The sequence below is a fragment of the Capra hircus genome, chromosome 9, assembly GCF_001704415.2.
Source record: "Capra hircus breed San Clemente chromosome 9, ASM170441v1, whole genome shotgun sequence".
NCBI lineage: Eukaryota > Metazoa > Chordata > Mammalia > Artiodactyla > Bovidae > Capra > Capra hircus.
Genome location: NC_030816.1, coordinates 48,055,963 through 48,081,555, shown reverse-complemented (window position 1 = coordinate 48,081,555; position 25,593 = coordinate 48,055,963). Strand labels below are relative to the sequence as shown.

At 43.9% G+C, this 25,593-nt stretch overlaps 1 protein-coding gene across 1 annotated transcript in view; it reads right to left on the bottom strand.

Annotated features, from left to right (window-relative positions):
* RRAGD (Ras related GTP binding D) overlaps positions 1 to 24,953 on the bottom strand; it is a 37,983-nt gene extending 13,030 nt beyond the window's left edge. Inside the window, exons 1-5 of the mRNA XM_018053149.1 lie at positions 24,584 to 24,953; positions 10,965 to 11,260; positions 3,942 to 4,141; positions 2,905 to 3,019; positions 2,070 to 2,212 (exon numbers count right to left, since the gene is read on the bottom strand). Coding sequence (XP_017908638.1) covers positions 2,070 to 2,212; positions 2,905 to 3,019; positions 3,942 to 4,141; positions 10,965 to 11,260; positions 24,584 to 24,719 — 890 coding nt within the window. The 5' untranslated portion in view covers positions 24,720 to 24,953. The remainder of the gene's footprint in view (positions 1 to 2,069; positions 2,213 to 2,904; positions 3,020 to 3,941; positions 4,142 to 10,964; positions 11,261 to 24,583) is intronic.

Sequence of the window (25,593 nt, the reverse complement as noted above, 5' to 3'; positions counted from 1 at the left end):
TGCAATGAAATAATATATACATAACAGTAAGCATAGTGCTAAGAGCATATACAATGTATAATGAATGTTAACTGCTATTATCATTATTGATATGACCTTTGTGAACAAAACTGGGCCCTTTGAAGACACTGATATATCCAGTTGTGTATCTTTTGTTTATAGACAAAGGAGGATGTCATATACCTTTTCCTTATCTGAAACTGTGTGTTTTCAGAATCCCAGCTGAGATTCCTGAGCAGACCAGCTCACCTGCCTCTAGGGTCTCCAATTACAAGGCTGACTGCTTCCTGGCTGTGGCATGCACCCTCAGCCACCCTCTGCAGGTCACCTGGGCTGGCTCGTGGCCACTCTAGCAAACAGTCTCAAGAAAGCCCAGAACATATGCCCCATTTGTGACCCAGACCCATACTGGTTCTTACTGAACAGGGCAGGTTCCCAGGCACACTGCATTCCACCACAGGAAAACAATCTGCCAATAAAGCCCTGCTCTCTCCTCTGCCCAGCCCCTTCTTCCCGGTGTGTGTTTGAGCTGGATAAAAGTAACTCTGATAAACATTGTTTCCATGAACAACTTACCATTTATGTCTAATTACCATAAGGCAAAATAATGATTATGCACATCATTAAGTATGTGCCAGATTAATTGTGCTATTCATTGTTATTTGATTATGACAGTTATCTAAACTATAATCAGGATACTTTCATCCTCCATGACTATTTCAAGGTCATCCACTTAACAGTTTAAAAACAAGAGAATATTGCAAGGCAGCAGTCTTGGGAAATAAGGTCTATTTCTAAAGCCAGAAGGCAGTGTTTAATAATAATAATAAGGAATTCCCTGGTGGTTCAGTGGTTAGGACTCCACACTTCCACTGCAAGGGGCCCGGGTTCAATTCCTGGTCAGGCAACTAAGAGGGCTTAGATGGCTTGGATGAATAAATAAACTTTAAAAAAAAGTTTTAAATAATTAAAAAAAATAAGAATGGCAGATACACTTGGGGTCCACCAGGGGCGACCTAATGATATTTCATCCTCACTACAGTCCTGAGAGGTATGGATCAGTTTCCCTGTTTCATAAGGGAAGGGACTGTGGGTGGGCATGTATGTGTAACAGTTAACAGAAAGAGTCTGAACTAAATGGAAGAAAAAAGTGGTGAGACCAAGGCTCCCTAGAAGCTGGCAGAGAAAGCTGCATAAAAGGCCACAGCCCAGTGAGTAAAGAGAAAGATGAAGAAATGCTTTACCCCATCAATGACTGTGAGATGATATAGTGAGATCCAATATAAACAGGCAGCAACAACCTAATGCCTTAATAAGATAGTTCATACCCACTCACTCTGTACAAAATCCTGAATTCAACAAATTTACTATTATGGGGAATTATTTCTGTGTCCAGTAACAAAATCAATTTTCCTCATTCCTTATTTTGTATTCTTTTATATGTACAAGAAGTTCGGTTTTCTAAGAAGGTTAAGGCTGTAATACTAAGCAGGTAATGTTGTTTGCTTAGTTTTATAGTTCTCTGCTACCCACAGCAAAAGACAATCAAAAGTATACTGGGAAAAAAAAAATCCAGCCATTATTTCCTATTATAAAGAAGGTAACAGAACTATGGTTAATATGAGATATTTATGTAGAAACCCAAGGATCCTAATACTTTCCCTCAAGTATACATGACATTATGATATGTGACAGATTTTTCAAGAGAGGAACTAGGAATTAAACGAGTTCAAGTACTAATTTAGTTCCATAATGATAGTGTGAGCTGGGGTTAGAAACTTCACCACTCTGAACCTCAGTTTCCCTATCTGTAAAATGGGAATAGTAATTCTCACCTCATGGAATAGTGAAGAATTCAATGGTATATATAGGCAATGAAATTATCAGCATAATGCCCAGGCATTTACTCAACAATTTTTTATTATTATTATCACATACTAAATGGTGTATTTATAGATCTCAATCATTTCAAACAAAAGTATTAAGATCAAATAAGTAAATTCAAAATACCTCAAGGGTTACAAAAGAGAAATGTGCTTGATGGTAGCCTTTCAGAATATTCTACTTACCCATAAATACACGAAATATCAATGACCACATCGATCATGTCACAGCAGAGCTCGTACGTTTGCATATCCACAGGGGTACTATCTGTTGCAATGTAAATCTTACTGACCACATCAAAGAGAAACGCCTTTTCAATTCCAGAATTCTGAAACAATAAGGAGATGCTGCCTTAAAGGGATAGGTGGTTTTAGAGCATGACATGGTTACATAAAATGATATAGACATCCTCAGTCTCAAATATGAACTAGCAAAAATTTCGGTCGTTCCATTTTATTACAATTTAAACCTCATTATCATGAACATCTTTATAATGGACTTAAGAAATGAAAACTGGAATTATCACACAAATTTTACTAATTTTAAATGAAAAAGTAGATTTTAAAAGTCTAAACAAACAAACTCAAAATTGTGCAGTGAGAATCAATGTGGATACAACTAAAGGTCTGTGGTAATTCTACTTTGAGCTGGTAGTTTTTAGGACTCAGCCAGCCACCATATCATTTATTCACAGTGTTAAACAGATTTTTAAAAATTCAACATCATGTATCTTATAGCCAAAATCAACTTTTATGCCCTCTACCTCTGACAGGACTCTATTAACACTGAATGATTGCCTACAACTTCAATAAACACTCCGACTATACCAGTGAAGTATAGGAACTGTCCTGGGAGTTAAATTTTAATGGACCTAAAACAGTATGTAGGCACAATCTTCAAATGTAATATTTCAGAGACCTTGAAGTACTGTCAGACCAAGCAGAAATAAGATCGTTTTCACTCTTGCAATGTTATTCTTAAATTCTGAGAATGACTAATGGGATAATATTATTTACTTACTGAGATAAAGATGTTTAGCAAATTCTCCAGGGTGGGAAGTTGTGGAATCAGTTTCTGAACCACTTTGCTAAAAGCTTCAAATATTGAATGGTCATATATGCTTGTCAGATAAAAGCTGAAAGACAAAACAGTATTCCATCACTTTTTACCTTTGACTGAGGAATAGGCTGTTCAGACTATGTCATAACACTAGTATCATGCCTTCTGTAATTACTACCGCTCTTATACACACATTCTAGCCCCTTCAGAAGTCAAAACCACGTAGGTAAAAAATGAACATGAGAACTCCCTGGCAGTCCAGGGGTTAGGACTCTGTACTTTCGCTGCCAAGAGCCAGGGTTCAATCCCTGCGTGGGGAGCTAAATTCCCAGAACCCATGCAGTGCAGCCAAAAAAAGAACATATCTTAACAAGACATTTCTGTCCAACTCCCCCAAAGCAAGAACTGTGCCTAGTCTCTGCTGACTGGCTGGACCAGAAGGCTTAAAAATGCAGATCCCTGTGCCCATGTCAGCTTCCTTACATTCTCCAAGAGCATCTGCACTAACTATCTTTATACACATCTCTCACGTTATAGCAGTTACATTATTGATACTGAAGTATCTAATCTTTTCATTTTTTTAATTTGCCAAATGAATGATGCATACTACCCCACAAAAATTAGAGAGAAGTGGCTTTCCTCTGTGAATATTTATTTCTACTTGGTTTTTTTTTAGAGGATTCCTTATGATTATAGATACTACCTGTAATAGTAAACCTCAACATCGATTAACTTCCTGGATGCAGTGTATTTTCTGGTTTTCTCTTCTGTGTGTTTCATATGAGGAAGGCTTAGCTTTGATCTTTGGTCAAAAAAAATTTTTATAACCCCAACACTTTTCTGAAAGATTGGAGTTAGCACACACAAAGCTCACTTTTCCCAAATACTATCCTGATGTCTACAGCACAAAACAGGGTACACAGGTCAATGACTGTCCGTGCCAACTACTCATGATGACTTTGGGACCCCAATGATCCCTGAGGCATTTCTGTTCTCACCTGAGATGAATTTTTTCTAGCCCAGCATCTGCAAGGTCATCATTTGCCCTCTGATGAATGTCTCTCTGGGTTTCAATTTTGTGGTCATCTGACAGACCATCCACTTTGTGAATAAACACCTCAAAGTTGATGTCGGTGTTGACTTTGTAGGCTCTGGTCACTGTGAGGTGGAGCCTGGCCAAGGCCTCCATGTAATCGTCCTGGGAAGAAAGCACAGGCATGTCAGGGAGGCCTCTCTGGGGCTTCTTGCCGAAGCCTTCTGGGCTGCCTTTCACAGTCTCCCACCTCACCCCACCCCCAGCTTTACTGAGGTATGATTGGCAAACACCGCATGTATTTAAGGGCCGCGACGTGTTTTGATATACACACGGTCGATGGCTACTTTGGGGGCACAGGGCAGAGTTGAGTGGTTTTCCTCTGTAGAAACTCCTCAGAGATAGAACAGCCTGCAAAGCCTAAAATAATGACCATCTGAGCCTTTTTAAAAAGTCTGCTGACCCCTACTCTACAGTAATTGCCCCAAGTAGCACAACGCTGTTTTCTTCTTGTTCTACAGATGATACCCAAAATAACACAATGAAGGCCTGTGTGTATGCATCTCTCTTTTTAAGAAATCAAACAGTAGCTATCAAAGCCCCATGTTTCTCCCCATCCTGCCAGCCGAGCCCATCACTCTACCCCACATCTTCCAGAGGTAACCAGTATCTTGACTTCTGCCTTTAGCATCACTCACCTCTTTATACATTACTATCAAAACATACCTATGTATCCTTAAACAACATACAGAATTAACTTACATTATTTAAAAATTTACAACAATATCAACTTGCCTATGGATTACAGTTCGCCTTCTTCGTGCCCATTATGTCAGTGAGATTCACCTTTGTTGAGGCACATAACTAATGCGTGATTCCTATGAATAGTTCTATAAAATTCCACTGTGGATGGTCTATAGTTTGTCACTGACTTGCCTGCTGATGGACATTCAGAATGTTTCCAGTTATATGTTAGATCAGAAGATGACAGTGGGGCCAGTCTCACACACAAATCTCTGTGCCTGTTTGTGAGTTTCTTAGGGCCTACCCTGAAGTCAGGCTTGTTGGGTCAGGGGATTGAGCACCTTGAACTTGACTAGATAACATGTAAGAACCCCTGCTCCTCCAGACTCTCACCAGCACCCAAGGTTGTCAGATCTCTTCATTACTGCCAACCTAAGGGTACGAATATGTCTCGGTTTTTTGGGTTTTTTTTCCTGGCTTCATTGCTTACAGAATCAAGTTCCCCAATCAGGGTTCAAACCTGTGACCCTGGCAGTGGAAGCTCAAGAGTCCTAACCACTGGACAACCAGGGAATCCCCCAATAGGTCTTGTTTTTATAGCAAAAATGAAAGGGATCTTCAGAACAAAATTTAAAGGACTTTTCACCCCCTCATTCTGACTCCAAATCTGGACAAATGAAGAAAAGCCAATAAAACAGGGGATGTTTTGGGGCATTCTTGTATTCCCGAAACTAATTAATAAAAATGTACCCCTATGTATGTATATGTATGGCTGAGTCCCTTTGCTGTCCACCTGGAACTATTACAACATTGTTAATCGGCTATAATATAAAATAAAAAGTTAAAAAAAAAAATAAAGTAGCTGTCCCATTCTGCATTCCTACCAGCAGTGTAGAAGTTTCAGCTGTTCTCCGTGTTTCCTAACACTTGGTATTACCAGTTGGTTGGTTTGTTTTTGTCTTTTTCAATTTTGGCCATTCTGATTGGCATGGGGTGGTATCTCATTGTAGTTTTGATTTGCATTTTCCTAATAACTAGTGATTTTGAGCATCTTTACATGTGCTCACTTGCTAACTGTATCTCTGGTTTGGCTATGTGTCTATTAAAATATTTTGCCCATTAAAGAAAAAAAATGTATCCCCAGTCTTTAGATAAATCAAAATACTAAGATACTAACAAGAAACTATGAAGGGAGAAAAAGACCAGACAGCCATTTTCATCCTTCACACTCTAAAGAGTTGTATAAAATGAAGAACAAACATTGGACGCTGTGGAGTGGTTTAGTCATGTCCAACTCTCGCGACGCCATGGACTGTAGCCCACCAGGCTCCTCTGTCCATGGGATTCTCCAGGCAAGAATACGGGAGTGGACTGCCATTTCCTCCTCCAGGGACTGGATGCTGGGCTAAGCGTTTTGGAGACATTCTAGTTTAATAATTTGGGGCACTTTCTTAATACATTATAATATCTCAGATAAAAAACAAAGTCATGATTGTACAATTCCACATATAGAAATTCTAGACAAGGCAAACTATTCTATAGAGACAGAAAGCATATCATATCAGCCTGAGGCTGGAACCTGGGCAGGGGGTACATCTGAGAAAGGACACGAGGATTTCAGCGTGGTGGAAACATTCTTCAAGTTAGAAGATGGTTAGAAGGTGTATAGTGGTTGAACTGTGCACTTAAAATGAATGTAATTTGGGACTTTCCTGGTGGTCCAGTGGTTAAGAATCTGCCTTGCAGTATAGGGCACGTGGGTCAGGGAACTAAGATCTCACGTGTGTTGGAGCATCTAAACCTGTGTTCTGCAGCTAGTGAGCCGCACGCCACAATTAGAGAGCCCGAGCGCCGCACACAATGCAAGATCCAACATGTTGCAACCAAGACCTGATGCAGCCAAATAAATATTTGGTTAAAAAATGAGTGCAATTCACTGTATAGAAGTTACACACTTCAACAACTGTTCTTGGTTATGTCTTAACTGAAGAGAGGAGTTAAGGGCCAATGTGTCTGTAGCAGAAGCAGCCAAGGTCAAGAGTGTATCATGATCTCAAAAGATTAGAAATCATTCCTTTAACCTCCCTGCCAAGCACATGAAATAGTCTGATTACCAGCAAACTGATGAAGTGGCACAGATCTATAAGAGCAAAAAAATGACATGACAAAGAAGAAAATATTTGATTACTAGAGCAGAGAGACAGTGAGTGATTTTTTCTCCTATTGTGCTTATTATCTTCTACAACAAATTTAAAAAAAAGGAAGAACACATTGCCTGGCTTCTATTCTAAAATTAGATCTAGGAATTACAGGCAGGTCACAACCACAATCACCCACATGAGTTAAGCCAGCACTCTAGTTTGGATCCCAAGCACCTGTGAAATTGCTCCCGGGGCAGGGTGGGGGCGCTTCCCTGGTGGCTCAATGGTAAAGAATCCACCTGCCAGTGTGGAAGACACAGGTTCAATCCCTCATCTGGGAAGATCCCACAGGCCACAGAGCAACTAAGCCAGTATACCACCACAACTACTGAGGCTGCACTCTAGACCCCACGTTCCACTACGAGAGAAGCCACTGAAATGAGGAGCCATCACACCACAACTAGAGAGAAGCCCCCACCCCAATCTCTGCAACTAGAGAAAAGCCAGAGGGGCAGTGAAGCTCTGTTTGACACAACACAGCCAAATAATAAAATTATTAAGAAAAGAAAAAGAAATGGCTCCTGGGGTGGGGGCCAAGGGTGGCCCTGGAGACATGCTACCTTCTGTGGGCTGCCCAGGGCAGGCAGTGTCACTTGGGTAGTTCATGGGAAATCACTCTTGATGCCTTCATTCTCTTCTATTTTACAACATAATGTGAGGACACATTTTTCTCCTTGGTGATATATATATCTGGCAATCCGGTGATTGTGAGGAATTCACAAGTGAAAAATAAAACTAGGAGGTGTCAGACAAACAGAGCACTGCTAAGACAACTGCGGTGACCTTCAAGAGTTGCTGAGCCTTTCCTCAAGTTTGGTTTTGTTTAGTGTCTGCAATCACATCAAGTAAAGATTCCCACAAATGTGATTTTTAACAGTTTGCTTCCAACAGAAGAGTCTATTAGGCAGACTTGGAAACTGCTTCGTTGAAGAAGTTAAATATTCCTTATTTTTAGTAAATGACCACTTTTAACAATGCTTTTCCCTACCTTTTAAAAAGTGTAACTTAAAAAAATGTATTTCTTACACTTAACGCCTTTTGTTGCCCTGTGGCCAGAACAAAACCCAACAAGTCAAGAAACAAAACAAAGTACACATTTACCAACCCCTACTGAAAGTCCACTTTTCATGCTCAGGTTAAATTAAAACCAAATTACAGCTACAATTTAAAAAATAGGCCCAAAAAATTAAAAATAGAAAATAAAAACTGCCAAGTATGGGAGGGAGAGGCATAAATTTGGAATTTGGGATTAACATATACGCACTAGCGTGTCTAGTGTGTGGGCTCAGTCCTGTCCGATTCTTTGTGACCCCATGGACTGGGGCCCACCAGGCTCCTCCGTCCATGGGACTGCCCAGGCAAGAATACTGGAATGGGCTGCCATTTTCTACTCCAAGCTATCTTCCCAACCCAGGGATCGAACTGATGGCTCTTGCATCTCCTGCATTGGCAGGCGCCACCTGGGAAGCCCAACATATACACACTAATGGCACCCCACTCCAGTACCCTTGCCTAGAAAATTCCATGGACGGAGGAGCCGGGTAGGCTGCAGTCCGTGGGGATGCAAGGAGTCGGACACGACTGAGCGACTTCCCTTTCACTTTTCACTTTCATGCACTGGAGAAGGAAATGGCAACCCACTCCATTGTTCTTGCCTGGAGAATCCCAGGGACAGGGGAGCCTGGTGGGCTTCCGTAGATGGGGTCGCACAGAGTCAGACATGACTGAAGCAACTTAACCGTATATAAAATAGATAACCAACAAGAACCTACTGTATAGCACAAAGAACTATACTCAAGATTTTATAACAACCTATAAGGAAAAGAATCTGAAAAAGAATATATACATATATATTCTTCAATATATATCACCTGAAACTAATACAATTTGTAAATCAACTATACTTCAATCAAACCAACCAAAAAAAGGGAGATTACTGAGGCAATATAAACACCCTAAACAATGAAAAAACTGGCAAGTGTACCTATTTTATCACATTAAAGCTGTAACACGTGAGACAGAGTTGCACTGGCAATTCAAATTCCATAAATGTAAATTGTATGTGTATACAATCTGATACTGATGTTAAGTGCTTCCTGAGCCACAGTCCTGAAGTGATGAGTCAGGGCTGGAGTCTACTTACCCACGGGCAGGGCCACTGCTGCTGCTACCCAGTGCAGCAGCTGCAAGACCCAGGGAGAAAAGGGAGCTTAGAGGAGACAGAGGGGCCTGACAGCCCAGAGCCTCCCCCCAGTGAGTGGCCTGCTCACAGCCTGCCTGCCTGGGCTTCAAGCTTCCTGACTTATGGTGCTGGCCAGCCTGAGACAGGAAGAAGGGGATACTGCCAAAACCACAGATGGGCCGGGAAACAGGTCAGGATGAGCAGGACAGCCAGGGAAGTGTGGCCCCCAGCAGCGCCTGGACCCAGTGAAGGTGCTAGAGGCGTGCATCTCTGGATGGGCCCACAGGAAGAGAGGCATGGCTGTCCATGGAGCAGATATTGGAATGGACAGCCTCCCTAGTCCACTACCCCACACACAAAGGAGAAAAAGAACTACAAACCATCTGGCCATGCTCCCACAGCTCCACAAGTTCATCGTGCAGTCACTTGGAACTAAAAGGCTGAGTTGCAAATTTCATTATTATATTAAACAGGCACCTCGATCCATGAGTGAGTTTACAATGCTCTCAGGCATGAGTAGTCTTGTCCGAGAATAGTTCTGCAAGTGTGGACTCAGAACCATTATGACCAATGGTCTTCATAGCCCTTCTTCCCCAACATGACTGGGCTCGCAAGAGGCTCAGCCCCACCTGTCCATTTGCAGGCCTACAGTTTCAGGCAAACATTGAGACCTGAGCTTAGAGCTGGCTTAGGGCATTGCTGTAGGACTTTTAATTCCCTACAGCTGCAAAAGAGAGCCCTCCGGAGGGCCTTCTGGCTGGCCCCCCATTGGGGACACTTTCTAAGAGCAACCGCACGTGGAATAGTTTGAAAAAATAACTGTCAATGTCCCAGCCTGCTACCTGTGCTTTTTCCTAAGACCACCTGCCTGAGATGCATTTTCAGTCCTGCTGTCTCCCTCTCCTCCTGCCCTTACACCATCAGCTCCGTCCCCCACTTCACAGGAGAAAGGCCCAGGGAACCAAAGAGACCATTCAGAAGGCTGGTCTGAATACCAATAAAGTGAGTGACTTTCAAGCCTGGGTGATAAGGTTCTTTTCCAGCCAAGTGGCTCCCAATTCTTTGCTTTCAGCAAAGTTAAAATGAAAACACAATCAGGATTGTCTACTGGTAGACCACAAAAAAATATTTTTGTGTGTGATAGAAAATCAGGTAACCTAGCGGATACAACTTGGAAGGAATTTAAATAACTGAGTAAATGCTAGAGCAAAAATCACCCCATCTCCACCTTATGTGAACAAGGTTTTCAGTACAAACAGAAACCAAAAATAGAATTGATGCTAAACTCTTAGTCAAGCACAGATACACAGATGGAGTAGAAAAAAATATATGTATCTTAAATTTCACATTTTGTATTTAGTTACCTCTAAAATACATACTAGTCATGTTGCCTTAACGGTATACTAGTAGGAACTGCAATAGTTTGATTCAGAAGAAAAATGTCCACACTCAGAGAACTTGATCTTCACAGGCCATAGTAAACACTTTAAAATGTAGATAATCATGTATTTTTGTTGCAGAGAACCTGTGATCTTTTAGAGATATCTGCCAAGAGTAGCAGAGGGGGGACACATAGCTGCTTTCATTGGCTATCACAGTGGTCCCCTCCCTCTGGGAGGTCCTCTTTAGGCTTGCTGAGAGCACACAGTTCCCAAACACTGCTTGTTGGTCAGGGTTGTGTGAAGGGAGATTTTTTCCTCCCCTTTCCAAAGCCAGACAGCCACAACCGAGAAATGCTAGTCCGGTAGAAATGCCTATTCCTGACCCTAAGACCCAAACCCAAATGATCGCAAGGGAACTTGTGTCAACGTAGGGGAGGAAGGTCATTGCAGTCCCACCAGACACCGAGATGGAGCCTTACCTGGGAGTCTATGACAAATATCAGTGCTCCTGTTCCTCGGAAGATCATCTCATAGTCAAAGGTAGGGTCGAAAAAGTCAATCTGTCCTGGGAAGTCCCAAATCTGAAAATTAACAAAGGAGCTGTTGGAAACGTCCTCCCGGCAGATCTTGTTCGTGCTCTCCAAGAACAGAGTTTCGTTGGGAGACATTTTATGAAAGACGACTTTCTGGATGGATGACTTGCCACTCCTTCTTAGGCCCATGAGCAGGATCCTCGGCTTTACCTCCGTGCTGAAGGGGTCGCTAAAGTCCAGAACTGGGAAAACCACAAAACAAGAAGGAAGGTGAGAGGCTGTCACAGTGGTTAGTGAGAGGAGTTTCACTTCCGCCTTACACATGATTTAGGATCCACAGACAATACTACCTTTTCAAATACAGAAAGCGCAAACTCCATCACTCCCTCATCAAGGGGCCAGCTTTTAGTAAGTGAAAAACCCTGAAAAATGCTGCATCATCATCTCTCACACCATCTCAGAGGGCCAGAAAACCCGGGCAATTCCCCATCACAAGCAGGAGCTCTAGAGTGTAAAGACTAGAGGTTTCCTGGAACAGACTACACAGGGGAAGAATCCATCTTAGCATTCCAGAGTAAAGTCCTTCTTTGCCCAGATCATCAGTGTTTGCTAAAGAGATGCTTGTTTATTTGAATTATGCCTCAAAGAAACAATTTTGGACTTCATCAAAATTTAAAACCTTGTGGCTTCAAAGAACACATCAAAAAAGTGAAGACAATCCACGGAGCGGGAGAAAACATTTGCAAACCATATATATGAGAAGGGTCTAGTATCCAGAATACATAAAGAACTCTTACAATTCAACAATAAAAAGATAATCCAATTTTAAAATGTGTAAAGGATTTAAATAGACATTTCTCCAAAGATACACATATGGCTAATAAACACATGCAAAGATGTTCAACATCATTAAGTCATAAAGGCAATGCATATGAAAAAAATGAGATGCCACATCATACCCCACTAGGATGGGTTAAAAAAGATTGACAATAACAAGTGTTGGTGAGCATGTCAGGAAATGGGATCTCTCATTCACTGCTGGTGATAACATAAAATGGTGTGCTTTGAAAAAACAGTTTGGTAGGTCCTCAAAAGCTTAAACATTGAGTCACCATATGACCTAGCAATTCTACTCCTAGAAGAACTTACATATGTCCAAGCAAAAATCTGTACATGAGTGTTCACAGAAGCACTACTCATAACAGCCAAAAAGTGGAAGCAATCCAATGGCCATCAGCTGAAATATGAATTAACAAAATGTCATATATAATGGAATATTATTCAGCCATTAAAAAGGAATGAAGTATTGATTCGTGCCACAACACGATGAATGTTGAAAATGTTATGCTAAATGAAAGAAGACACAAAAGGTCACAAATTGTTTGATTCTGTTTATATGAAAAGTCCACAACAGACAAATTCATAAAGACAGAAGGTACTTCGTGGTTGCCAGCGGCTGGAGAGCAGGGGAAACGGAAAGTGACCATTGATGGTTATGTGTTTTCTCTGGAGTGATGAAAATGTTCTGGAATTAAATAGCAGTGATGTTTGTATCCCTTTGTGAATATACTAAAACCACTGATGTATATACTTGAAAAGGCAAATATTATGGTATGTGAAATGTATTCCAACTTTAAAAAAAAAAGCAGCTTCATGACTGACAAAAATAAAAGACCAAGTATGAAACCCAGTGAAAGATCAAGAAAATAAACCAACATTGTAAGAAAAATGCAGAATACAGACAAAGATAAAAATGTGGCAGTCACGAAACAAGGACAGTTCAGAAAAAGAGCAGTTATGGAAAAGGGTCTTAATGAATCTCAGAAATAGAAACATAATTGGCCGGAGGGGAGGATATATGAATTGAAAAGCAGAATAAGCAGATGAACTCGGCATTAGTGACTGGAAAGTCAGTCTCTCAGAACACAGTACAAAGGGACCGAACAATGGAAAGTCTGAAGTAAAGGTAAAAGTGACATCAAGAATGAAATTCGAAAGTCCCATTATTCTTCAAACAAGTTCCAAAAAGAAAAATTCCAGAATATGGGGGAAAGCAATACTAAACCAAATAGATAATCCTTTTCCAATTAAAATGAACATGCCCACAAAGTAAAAAGGAGAAATTTAAACAAAAACATCCCCACACCAAGAATAATTATAGTAAAACTTCAAAACATCAAAGTGAAGTGAAGTCGCTCAGTCGTGTCTGACTCTTTGCGACCTCATGAACTGCAGCCCACCGAGCTCCTCTAGCCATGGGATTCCCCAGGCAAGAATACTGGAGTGGGTTGCCATTTCCTTCTCAAAACATCAAGGATAATAATAAAACTTAAAACTATGAAAAGAGGAAAACTATTACCTACAAAGGACTCACAAAGACATCAGACTTCTTAACAACATGAATGAAAGATGAGAACAAGAGAGTATCATATGTCAAGGACTGAAGGAAAATATCTTTCACCCCAGATTTATATACCCAGTCACAGTATGTCTCAAATGTAGGAGAGCAACAAGTGTAGCAAGATGTTTTCCAGGAATTCCCTGGCAGTCCAGTAGTAAAGACTGTAAATTTCCACTGCTGGGAGGCCCAGGGTTCAATCCCTGATTTGGGAATTTAGATCCTGCAAGGCTCCTGGTGCAGCCAAAAAAAAAAAAAGACATTTTCAGACATCGAAGGACTCTGAAAGCTTACTGCCTATTTAATCTCTTTGAAAGAATTACTCAAGGATATACTCCTACAAGAAAATACACTCAAATATGGTGAAATGCAATAAGCAATGGAAGACAAATTTTATTGAAATCTATTAATTTATAATAAGTATTGATTTTATATTTTGGAATAAAAGATTGGAAACTAAAATTCCAGACAAGGCAGACATGGGAGATTGGTGAGAGAGAGGTAGACAAAAAGTAACAGAGTAGTATGGTTCTTGTTAGAAAAGCACAGTTGCGTATTAATTTTTTAAAATAGAAGAATAAGTTTCTCAAAATATAAAACAGGTGCATCACATTAAATTATGTACAACCACAAAAATATTTCAGTGCTTATAAATGTCTTCATCTCTTCTCAGTTTATGCTGGATGTGGGTGCAGATTTTAACTTCTCTTCAGCAGGGTCTGCAAGACTCTATGTGGCATGATCACTGACAGCGCTGCCCTGCAGGCTGGCTCTCTTCCTCTTGGGAGAATGTGGAGGTGATAGATACAGACCATTGTAGAAAGAGGAGGGAATGTGTATGAGTGTTTACATACATAGAGTGGCTGGGAAGTGAAATATACATATGGTTATAATATACACACACAGCTGGAAGTATTTCCTTTTCCTGGCCAAATTCAAGCATGTGCCGCCAACTATAAACAGCTGGGAAACGGTGAGTCAGATCAGCAAGAACTCTGTAGAGACCCCTACACTGACCCCCATGCAGATGTATTTTTTCATATTTAACTATTGTTGTTTAGTTGCTAAGTCGTGCCCAGCTCTTTGTGACCCCAAGGACTATAGCCCACCAGGCTCCTCTGTCCATGGGATTTCCGAGGCAAGAATACTGAAGTGGGTTGCCATTTCCTACTCCAGGGTAGGCTTCCGAGGTGGCGCTAGTGGTAAAGAATCCACCTGCCAATGCAGGAGACAAGATGAGACAGGTTCAATCCCTGGGTCAGGAGGATCCTCTGGAGGAGGAAATGGCAACCCACTCCAAGTATTCTTGCCTGGAAAATGCCGTGGTCAAAGGAGCCTGGCGGGCGACAGCCCCTGGGGTCGCAAAGAGCTGGACACGACTGGGCACACACACGCTGCAGAGGATCTTCCCAGTCCAGGGATCGAACCCAAGCCTCTGGCATTGGCAGGTGGATTCTTTCTCACTGAGCCACCTTGAAAGCCCGTATTTAATTGGCATGTACAGTAATACACCATGTGCCAGGGACCTCACTAGACATGTCTACAAACTTTACCCACCCAATGAGGAAAAGCAAGTCTGTTCTACCCCTGAGGAACTTGGGCTAATGAACCGGCCCAAGGTCACAGGACTGGTATGTACTAGCGCCCTCATCAGGGCCTTAGCCGCCAACCAGCTGGCATTCAACTAGAACTGCACCGAAAACAAAAGACTAGAAAATACCAGAGTGTGTTACGCATGACACGAGCAAATGCTGCTAGGGAAACTCAAATTTACTTATACGTAGGTGGGTGCTGTTTCACAATATAAATGCTTTTTTTTTAATTGTGGACCCACAGTCAAAAAGTTTTGTATGCCACTGCTGTTGTTCAGGGGAGGTTTCTTACATCAGAAAAGCCTGCTGAAGAGACTACCCTGGTGGAGTAGTTAAGACTCCACATTTTCACTGTAGGGGGAACAAGTTTGATCCCTGCTCAGGGAACTAAGATCCTGCATGCTTCATGGCTCGGCCAAAAACAGAAAAGCCTGCTGGCAAAAATGTTCCTTCTAATCCTCCCCCACTCTCTCAAATATCCCTGCTTCTGAAATCCTATGGGGTTTCTCAGAGGATCTTGTTCTACTCTGGGACTGGTAGTCAGGAGCTCACATCAGAAAAGGAAACACCCGGGGGTCTCCTGCAGAGGGCTGCCCTCCACCCATCACATTTCCCTGAGCTTCACCCACTTGCTTAAGTTTGAGAAGAATCACCTGAGGAAAGTGATCCATGAAAGAGAATGAAGGAGAGCTGCTTTGAAAAGAGCCATGAGAGGGCCATTATGTATTTCCTTCTGTATTTTAAGGAAAATCAGAAAGGAACTACAGAAAAAATCTGGGACTAGAGCTGCAACCCCAGAAAGGGCTCTTTAAAAATGCAGGTGGGGGTTTGCAGGAAGTTGCCAGAGTGAGGTGAAATTTACAAGAGGGCAGTTTGTTCCCATTTCATAAAGGTTCCCTGAATGTCTGCCAAGTTCGACAGGGCTGAGCCAGGGGCTGCAGACACAAAGAAAAACTTCATTTCTTAGTGATTAGAGAGGAAAATAGACAAGAAAAACTGACAGCTTTGCAATGCACTGCTATCTAGGTGTTAGGGATTCAGTGAGAAGGGTCCCTGGAGAAATCACCTGAGTCTTCTAGGAGAGGAGGCATAAAAGAGATGAATGAGGGAAAGGTCGTGCCAGGAAGAAATTTGGCCTTCCTGGAGTTTAAGGAACATACTTTAAAGACAAGAAAAGCTTGCCCACTCTCCAGAGGCCTCCCATAGAAAGACTAAAATCCAAATACCTTCTTTCCCTAAAAGGCCCTAGGTGGGCTCACCTCTCATCCCATTCCTGGTTCATCCTCCCTACCAGTTCCCCATCCTGCAAGGCACACTGGCCTTCTGCTTCCTCACCTTCAGGCTTCCACTTGCTCCTCCCTCCACTCGATTGGCTTTCCCCAGGCCTCACCTGGCTCTTCCTCCCAACCAGCCCAGGGGCAATTTCACCTTCTCTTGCCTAGGTGGGCCCCAACCACTTCCTAATATCCCTGTGTCTTCTTCATAGTACTTCACTATACAAAATTATCTTTTTACTTTATGTTTGTCTTGATTTCTTTATTGTTTGTCTTATATATATATAGACAAAAAACTTGGTAGCACGTGGTATGAGCCCAATAAAGTGAAGTCGTTCAGTTGTGTCCGACTCTTTGCGACCCCATGGATGGTAGCTTACCAGGCTCCTCTGTCCATGGGATTTTCCAGGCAAGAGTACTGGAGTGGGTTGCCATTTCCTTCTCCAGGGGATCTTCCCAACCCAGGGATCGAACCCAGGTCTCCTGCATTCCAGGCAGACGCTTTACCATCTGAGCCACCAGGGAAGTCCATGAGCCCAATAAATACCATTAAATAAATTAGTTGATAGATTAACAGGCTAAGTTGTGAATGAAATGCAGGGAACTCTGGATTTTACTCTGAAAGCGATGAGGAAATCACTAAGGATTTTTAAGTAGAGACTAACAGGATCAGGGGCTTCCCTGGTGATTCAGTCAGTAACAAGTCTGCCTGTAACATAGGAGACCCGGGTTCATTCCTTGGGTCGGGAAGAGCCCCTGGAGAAGGAAATGGCAACCCACTCCAGCATCCTCGTCTGGAGAATCCCACGGACAGAGGAGCCTGGAAGACTACAGTCCACGCAGCCGCAGAATCAGACACAACTGAGCAACAGACATGCACAACGTGACCAGGACGCGCGTTCCAGAGACTCACTCCACTCAAGGGCGTCAGCGTGGGGGCTGTGAAGACTTCTAGAATAAGCCACTATGGCTTGAAAAGATTATTTTGAGCTAAAGGCACTGGAGTTCTTGAAATCCCTTTTTTGCGCAAAGCAGATCCTCCTCCAAAGAACTCAACTGTCAAAAATCTCCTCCCCAGGAGCAACTCTCATCTTTTTTTGGAGACAGAGACAAAAAGAAGTTGGCTACACCCAAACAATGTCACCAAACCCCTTTCCCCCATCCCCTTTGAAGTAATTTTTCTCAGAAGTGTCCCTCTACCTCTCCTCCTCCTCTCTTAAGATGGTATGTAAGTCCCAAATTCTAACTGCCTCGTTGAGTTGAAATTTTTGTGAACTCGAATGCATCAGTACTTAACTAAACCCATTTTTCTCTTGTTCATATCTTTTGTCAGTTTAATTTGCAGGACTCCAGTTCCGAACCTAAGAGTTTTTCCTCCCTGACAATAAGAAGGAGGTTGTTCTAGAAACACAAATTAGACGAATTTGGAAATGGGCAGAAAGAATGGATCCACAAGAAGCTTAAATTCACTCAATAATACTCAGTGATCCTCTGAACACAGGAGACAAGGGAGAAAGAAATCCCAGGTTCCCAATCTGGAAGATCAAGTGAACAGGGGCCCACTTACCAAGTTGTAAAGGCAAAGAGGCTGAACAGGGATCTGAAGTCATTGAGTCCAGGGTGTCTATTGGCCTATGGCTCAGATGAGAAAAAGACTGGGGCCTCAGAAGGCATACAACTATGAAGATGCAGGAAGGTTTGAAATGGTAATGCAGGTTGCTGAGATGGTCTATGCTTTGTTGGTCCATTTTCCCCCTATCTTGTTGGCTGAGGGTGAGGGCACATTGGAGAGGTTTGAGCCTTGTTCACAGTGAAATGGCTCAAACCAACCTGTTCCAACCTCTTATCACTAAGAGTTAGCATTTACAGACCACCTACAAAGCACACAGTGTCATCTCTAATCTTTAAATTGATAACACTCATCCTTTGTCAGATGTGAAAACTCAGCCCTCAGTGTTTACCATAATGAACACTCAACAGACATTCACTGGTTGGGATGATGAAATGAAAGTGATTGATGGGACTTCCCTGGTGGTCCAGTGCTTAAGACTCCATGCGTCCACTGGGGTCTTGTTGCAGAACTAAGATCTTGCATGCTGTGCAGTGCAGCCAGATATTTTTTTAAAAAGAAAAGAAAGTGAGCAGAATGTGAACTGAAACTTTAAGAAGAAACTCCACATCTGACTTTGGCACAGCCAGCACTTAGGTATCAAGAGGGTGAGTTTTATGACCAAGTAAAGCTTATCCACTGTGATCAGAGGCACTGAACATACCTATCTTCCACTGGGTCCTGATACCCAATTTCACAAACAGCAGACGGAGCTTTGTAACTAGACCACTGGGGATCCCAGGGAACTCAGTCACCCAAGGGGTAGCATTATGAGGAGGAGTTATCTAACTGGGCCGTTGTCAGCATTTAACACCTTCAGGTTAATGACTTAACCCCGAAGTGGCAGAGCCCTGTCAAAAACTACAGAGAGAGAAAGATGGATCAGGGACTTGGGGGCTGGGCTGCGTGGGGGGCCACATCTGACCGATCCTGTGGGCTGGGAACGTTCACAACAAAGAAGGGACCAGAAATCAGGAAAATGGGAACTGAGGTTCTGACAGGGTTGACCCTGACTTCCTGGGGAGGACAAGGCATTGTATGAAACCCATTTCCTAAATTCTGATGTCTCTGACAACTAAGAGCTATTATTATTAAGGAAAGTTCTCCAAGAGGTGACACCTTTGAACAGACTCAAAACTGGAAAATAAAACAAAGATTTAACAAAAGGATAGTGGTAGCAAATGGAATGGTTGAAAAAATACTGTGTTAGTGCCTGAGTGGAGTGGAGTTAGTCACTCAGTCATGTTTGACTCCTTGTGACCCCATGGACTATAGCCGACCAGGCTCTTCTGTGCAAGGGATTCTCCGGAAAGAATACTGGAGTGGGTTGTCATTCCTTTCCCCAGGGGATCTTCCCGACCCAGAGATAGAACCTGGGTCTCCTGCATTGCAGGCAGATTCTTTACCACTGAGCCATCAGGGAAGCCCGTTAGTGCCAGACTGGGATTCAGATCCAAGCTTGCCCACTTACTAGCTGTGTAAATGCCCATACATGTATCGGAGCCCATGAGCCTTTATCTCCTCTATCAGTTTCTGTTAGAGTGTACACACACACACACACACTCCCATTGTTCTTTTTTCTTTCTCCCTTAGCCCAAGCCTAGGTAACGAGAGGGTCTTTTGTGGAATGTGACCAGTGAGAGGCTCAATCACCCTTGAGGAAGTTAGAATGTCTTTGCTATTAGTATTCTGTGGGGTCCACAAGGGCTTAAGGTTCTACTGATACACACTTACGGTTTTATGAAGAGGCCTCGGGATTGCTTCTATTTGCATCATTATCTGTAGTCTTTTATATTTCTGATCAGCGGAACTATTTGCACATTCAAGACCCAGAAGTCCAGTAAGAAATTCCAACCCAAGCAGGAATTAAATATATGAGTAGTATTGTTAATAAGAGAATATGCAAAAAATGATGAAGATTTACTCTGACTAACTACTTCGTAAGGAAAACTAAATTCAATCAGAATACATATTTTCAAAGGCAGAAAGGCTTTTGAAGGTGATTTTTATTTATATGTGAAGATCAAATTGTTCTCAAATCCTCTCACATCACACTGGCAGGTAACTAAAAAACATGATTCCATATATGAATATTTCCTTTACATATGTATTTAATAACATTCCTGGGAATTCCTGGTGCTTCAGTGGTTAGAACTCTGTGCTTTCACTGCCATGGCCGAGGTTCAATCCCTGGAGGGGGAACTAAGATCCCGAAAGCCATGTGACCCAGCCAAAATAAGAAAACAAACAACATATCTCTAATGTGTTCTGACCTACCCATGCTTCTGCAAGAAAGGAAAAGTATTCTTGTGAGCTTTTCTTTTTCCCCCAAACTATCACTCTGAGAGTGATCAAGTTTATTTCACACACGGAGAAACAGAGCTGGAGTCTTCCCCAGAGGTCCCCAAGAGGAGAAAGTCCACCCACAATCTGGGTGCTTTAGGTCAGAAGTGAAAAACCCCCATTTGTCTTGCATGTCACAGCAGAACCAGGGAAAGCCACTGTCACAGGAGAGCTTTAAAGCCTTCTTTGAGAATTTAAAAGTTGTCTTTTTACATTTTTTAAAATTTCTTAAAAAAAATTTTTTTTTGTAGCACCTTGTGGCATGTCGAATCTTAGATCCCCAACCAGGGATCAAACCCACATCCCCAGCGTTGGAAGCATGGAGTCAGGAAGTCCCAAGAGTTGCCTTAAAAAAAAAAAAGAAAAGAAAAAGGTAAGGAATACATGAATAAAAGAGGTAGAGAAGAAAGAAAAATGAGCAGGGCAGACGTGACTGTGGAAGTGAAATCATGGGATGGGAGTTGTGAGACTGTATAAAGCTGAGTGAACTCTGAGACCTGGCACCCCAGATAGAAAAAGGTAATCCTTCAAACTCTGAGCCACATCCCTTATCCAGAACTCCAGAACTCGCTGTTACTGCATCTTTTTCCCATTAGACTACCCCATATCTGTTTTAATATTAAAATGGGAGAGATTTCTGGTAAAAGTAGAGGATCAAGATTCTATGACACCAGGAATCACTGAGACATGTTCACAAATATCTGATATAAAAATACACTCTCTAACTATGTGTATTTGAATAAGCTCTGGGCCTAAGGTGTGACCTTGGTCACATCATTTTCAATTATTCGAGGCTTCCATCTCTTCCAACACTTACATATATCTGTATTTTCAGAACCAGAAGAGATTAGCTATAGCCAGGACTGTAGTCAACCCAAGTCATTACGGACAAGAGAAGGGACTTAAATTTCCATGAATCTGACCCTATGCTAAATCTCGCTCAGTTCCAGCCTTGTGGCTGCAAAAGAGTCCCCTGGCATCTCTGAGCCATGGATTCAGATCAGAACAATTCTACTTACTCTCAAGAAACAATGAGAAGAGATAACTCATTAATAGTTTAAAATATTATTTTAAGGAAAAAAAAAGCTGACTAATGATTAGTAGAATTGCCAGATTCACCACTTTTATACCCATCAGGGAAGTATCACCTGCTGACCCTGGATTTTTGTGTCTCCTGTAACCACCTAAACTGTCACTTCCTCAGACCCTGAGAGAGTACATGGGCTGCTATGGAAACAAGACCACACTTAGCTGTACTGTGGGTGAGCAGTCGTCTCAGCCAAATTTTCCTTAAAAATTGGGAAAGACTTTGGGAAAGAATAACTTCACTTTCGGATTAAATATGATCATTTAATTGCCTTCCTTATTATTATAGTTTTTAAAGCACTGTAATTTACTTAAGACTTAAAGTCCATTTGTGTCTAAAAATAAAAGAATAAAATAAACCATTATTTTTGGTGCAGTTGTTTTAAATGGTTTAATTATTGCTTCCTCTCTCTGGAGTTTTATCTGAAGCATGGGGGTTGAAGGTGAGACTCATCTTATCTCTAATTAAGGACCCTGAAAAGCCGGGGGGGCGGGGGGGGGGGGCGGGCGAGGAGGGTTCAGAAGCAGCCAAATCGATCCTTAACAGAACTAAAGTACCTAAGAACACTCCTGCTATTCATGAATAAAATGTGGAGTGTAAGCCAAAGTAGTTTAGTTTAAGGCTCACCTTAGCTGTATTAACATTTTTAAACTTAGCATAATGTAGTAAAATGTAGGAGGCAACTCGGTTTAAAAATAAGATGGGAGGGTTTCTTTTAAGACCACGGGCAAATAAAAATCATACGACCCACCTTCAATCACATTCTTTTGCATAGCAATGCTGGTCAGACCTGCATCCTACACACCAGGGCAGAGTTCTAAACCTCATGGAAAAAGCCCCACGTCACTGTGAAGCTCAGGCACCAAACCAAGTCCATTAGGAAGGTTTGGAATTCATTAGAGAAATGATTTGCTCATGGTTCAAAGTGCACCATATTCATCTTTTCTCAGAGAAAAGAAGTCCTCCTCTCCAACCCCCACTTTCCACTACTGGAGTTTGTAAATGTAATATCTACCCCAAATACCAAATAACACAGGGTTATAAGGCAACACAGGGCCCAGGGCTCATTAGAAATCAGAATGACCACCTGGTGACACCTTGCTGCCTCAAGAAAGGAAGACCACAGGAGCAGAAGTCAGGACTCCCAGCCTCCACCCCCATCCCGACTCCCCAGGACCATATCAGCTGGCATGACAGTTGTCAGGGACAGTCCTTGCTAGAGCTGCTGAGTGAAAAAGCAAATGTTCTGATAGAGATTCTGCATTCAGGCCTAAACTCCCAAATCAAGCCAGCAACACTTGGAAAGAACAGGAGCCCTAGATAATGGAGGAAATCTTCAGAGAACAAACCATGGCACAGCAGAATCAGGTGGAGAGAGGCCAGGCTTCATTCAGGAATGTGTGCTTCTCTCACCACACAAATATACTCCGTGCTTTTATTAGCAAGATTCCAGTTTGATCCCAAGAACTCACAAGGGAAGATCCTGATACAGAAACATCAGTTACAGGTGGGTTTACCTTGGGTTAGGAGCAGTGGGGCGCATCCTACATCTGGCTCTGGGGTAGCCCTTCCTTCAGGAAATTCCTTCCCCTCAGCTAAAGTGTTAATTTCACTGCAAGTCCCCAAATCAAAAATGCAAAGTGCCTCTTTAAAGAACTGCAGGAAAAACAAACAGGCCCCAGGCATTTCCCGGATCCCAGTCTCTGGCCCTCAGGACAATATCAAATTACAGGGTTTTTCTTCCCCAATATAGTCTAATTTCTTTTCCTTTTTTTCAGAGGATCACAATTGCACCCTATTGTGCGTCTACCCTTTCAAATACCTTGCAAATACATTCCCATTCCGAATCTCTCCGGAGCCTCCTAAAAATCTAGGGGAGGAGCTGACAAATGCAATTTGAATAATAATGAAGCTACTGAACAATTTAATTACCAAAAGTAGCCCTAGAGACTCCAACAAAAGGGTGGAAAGCCTTTATCTACAAAAATGTGGCCACCTGCTAGACTGTGAGACCAATTATGGGAAATGCAGAAGAGAGAGGTGCACAGGTGTGCACAGAAGTTTAAGCAATTGAAGAATTAGCACAAAACATCTCCAGGGACCAGCACCCTGAAAAAGGTGGCTTGGAAAGCTCCTTTCTCATCTATCAGGCTCAAGAGTTTACTTTCTTCCCTTTCTGATTCATTGAAAGTAGCACCTACAGTAAGTAAAATACTGAAAACTGCCCTCCCACCCCCAAGAGAAAGGCTTTGTTTATGGAGAATTTAAAATAAGTTCAATGAATTTTCAAAACAGGTTCTTCAAAATCAAGTCAAGAAAGTACTGTTTAATCCCTCCTACAATTTCTTTAAAGTGAACATTCTAAGTTCTTTCTTTAGGAAGCTGACAATTTCACCTAGATGTTGTGTTTATTCTACTGACCTTTCCAAATGACCTTACAATAAAGGATTTTTTCCTCGCTTTGGAGGGAAACAAAAAAGATAAATCTTTCTGGAATCCTAAAAGGCTCTCAACTTCCTTAGGCTTTAAGAATAAAATGCAGGAAGCCCCCACAGGCTGGCCAATTGCTAAATCCCGCTTTTTGAAAAGGAAACAAGAGTTTGCTTCTAAGTGGCCCTGTATTTCCCCGCCCCGCGCTCACTCCAGGGCAGGCGCTGCCATGCCCAGGTGGTGACACCTAGCAGAGATAAGGTGTCCTAACAACCCTATTTGCCTGGATCTCCGGATACCCGCGGCCACTCGGCGACTCCCTTATCACCTGGGCGCATCCCCCAGCCGCTCCACCGGTGCCGCCACGCCGGCCCCTGGACCCCTCCCGCGGCGACACGGGGCAAGACTGACACCCGCAGCTGCCGACGACCTGCCAGTCACGCTGCCGCCGGCTGCCTTTTTTAGCCATGACATCTGACCCCGGCTTCGATAGCAGCATTCAGGGAGAGGTCCCAGGCGCGCCGGGCGGTCCCTCCGCTCCCCAACCCCCAGACCCTACGGAGAGCTCGGAACTGCCCGAAAGCGCGCGTTCCTCCAGTCCAAACGCCTCCTCTTTGCCCTCTCCACCGATCCCGGTCCCCCCGCCGCTGCCTGTACCCGGGCTCCCCCATTTTGCAGCTCGCGACAGCTCCTCAGGCGCCCCTCCCGACCTCAACCGCGAAACTCCGCTCTCCTGGATCCCCTCCAAGTCCGCGGCCCGCGCGCCCGGCCCGGCGGGAGTGCCGGCCGAGGTCCTCCCGGCGGGGGGCCGAGCCGGGGACCCGACGCTCACCTCCCTCCTCCGCCCCGCTGTCCGGCTCGGCGTCCGAGGAGTCGGGCCCGTCTCCGTAGTCCGCTAGCCCCACCAGCTCATCCTCCTCCTCGTCGTCCTCCTCCTCCGGCTGCGGCTTCCCCAGCACCTGGCTCATCGCGCCCACGGCCGGCCGTCCCGGGGACGACGGGGGTCCCTGGTGGTGGGGGTTCGGCCAAACCTCCTGGCCTGCGGTTCGCAACCTATTTCTAAATTGAGGTTTTGTCCCGAGGTCCGTGGGCGGAGACGGGGACCGCGCTTCCCTCGGGGGCGGTCGGCGTCCAGGTCTGGGTCCCGCGGTTCCCAGCGCGCCCGGAGCCCCCTGCCCCGCCCCGCCTCGCCCCGCCCGCTCTCCCGCCCGCCGGCTGAGGAGTCAGCCGGAGCGCGGCAGTTCCTCCCCAGAGGAGGGAGAGAGAGACTGCGTGACCCAAGTCACCTGACACACAGTCACACACACACACACACAACACACACACACACACTCACACCCCGCAAGGGCGCGAGCACGCTTTCCCGGGTGCAGGCACCGATCGTTGGGGCACTGGGCCGAGGCCGCGCACACACACTCAAGGGGGAGCAAGGCGGCGCGGGGCCCTCCACCCGCCCAGAAGCGCGCACACACACGCCGGGTACTCGGGGCCCCGGGACCCGGCGCAGTCACCCACCGCGGCTGCGCGCCCGGGGCCCCTAAGCGCCCCTCCTGCACGTGGTCCACGCACAGGCAGGGGAGCCGGCGGCCGGCACAGCCGGAGGACCTCTCCCCGCCCACCTCGACACACACACCCCACCTTAGGCGGCCTTCTCCAGTCTTCACTCCTGGGCAAGGGTTCCAGTCCCAAGCGGGCTGCCCCCGCCCAAGGCTGCTGCGCCGGAGACACCTCTCAGAGCCGCGTGCCTAGACCACCCCGCGGATGCTGAAGCGCCCCAAGAAGAAAACTCGGGAGAAATGCACCGCAGAGGAGGCGCTGTCTCCATGGCAATTGCCTTTTAGT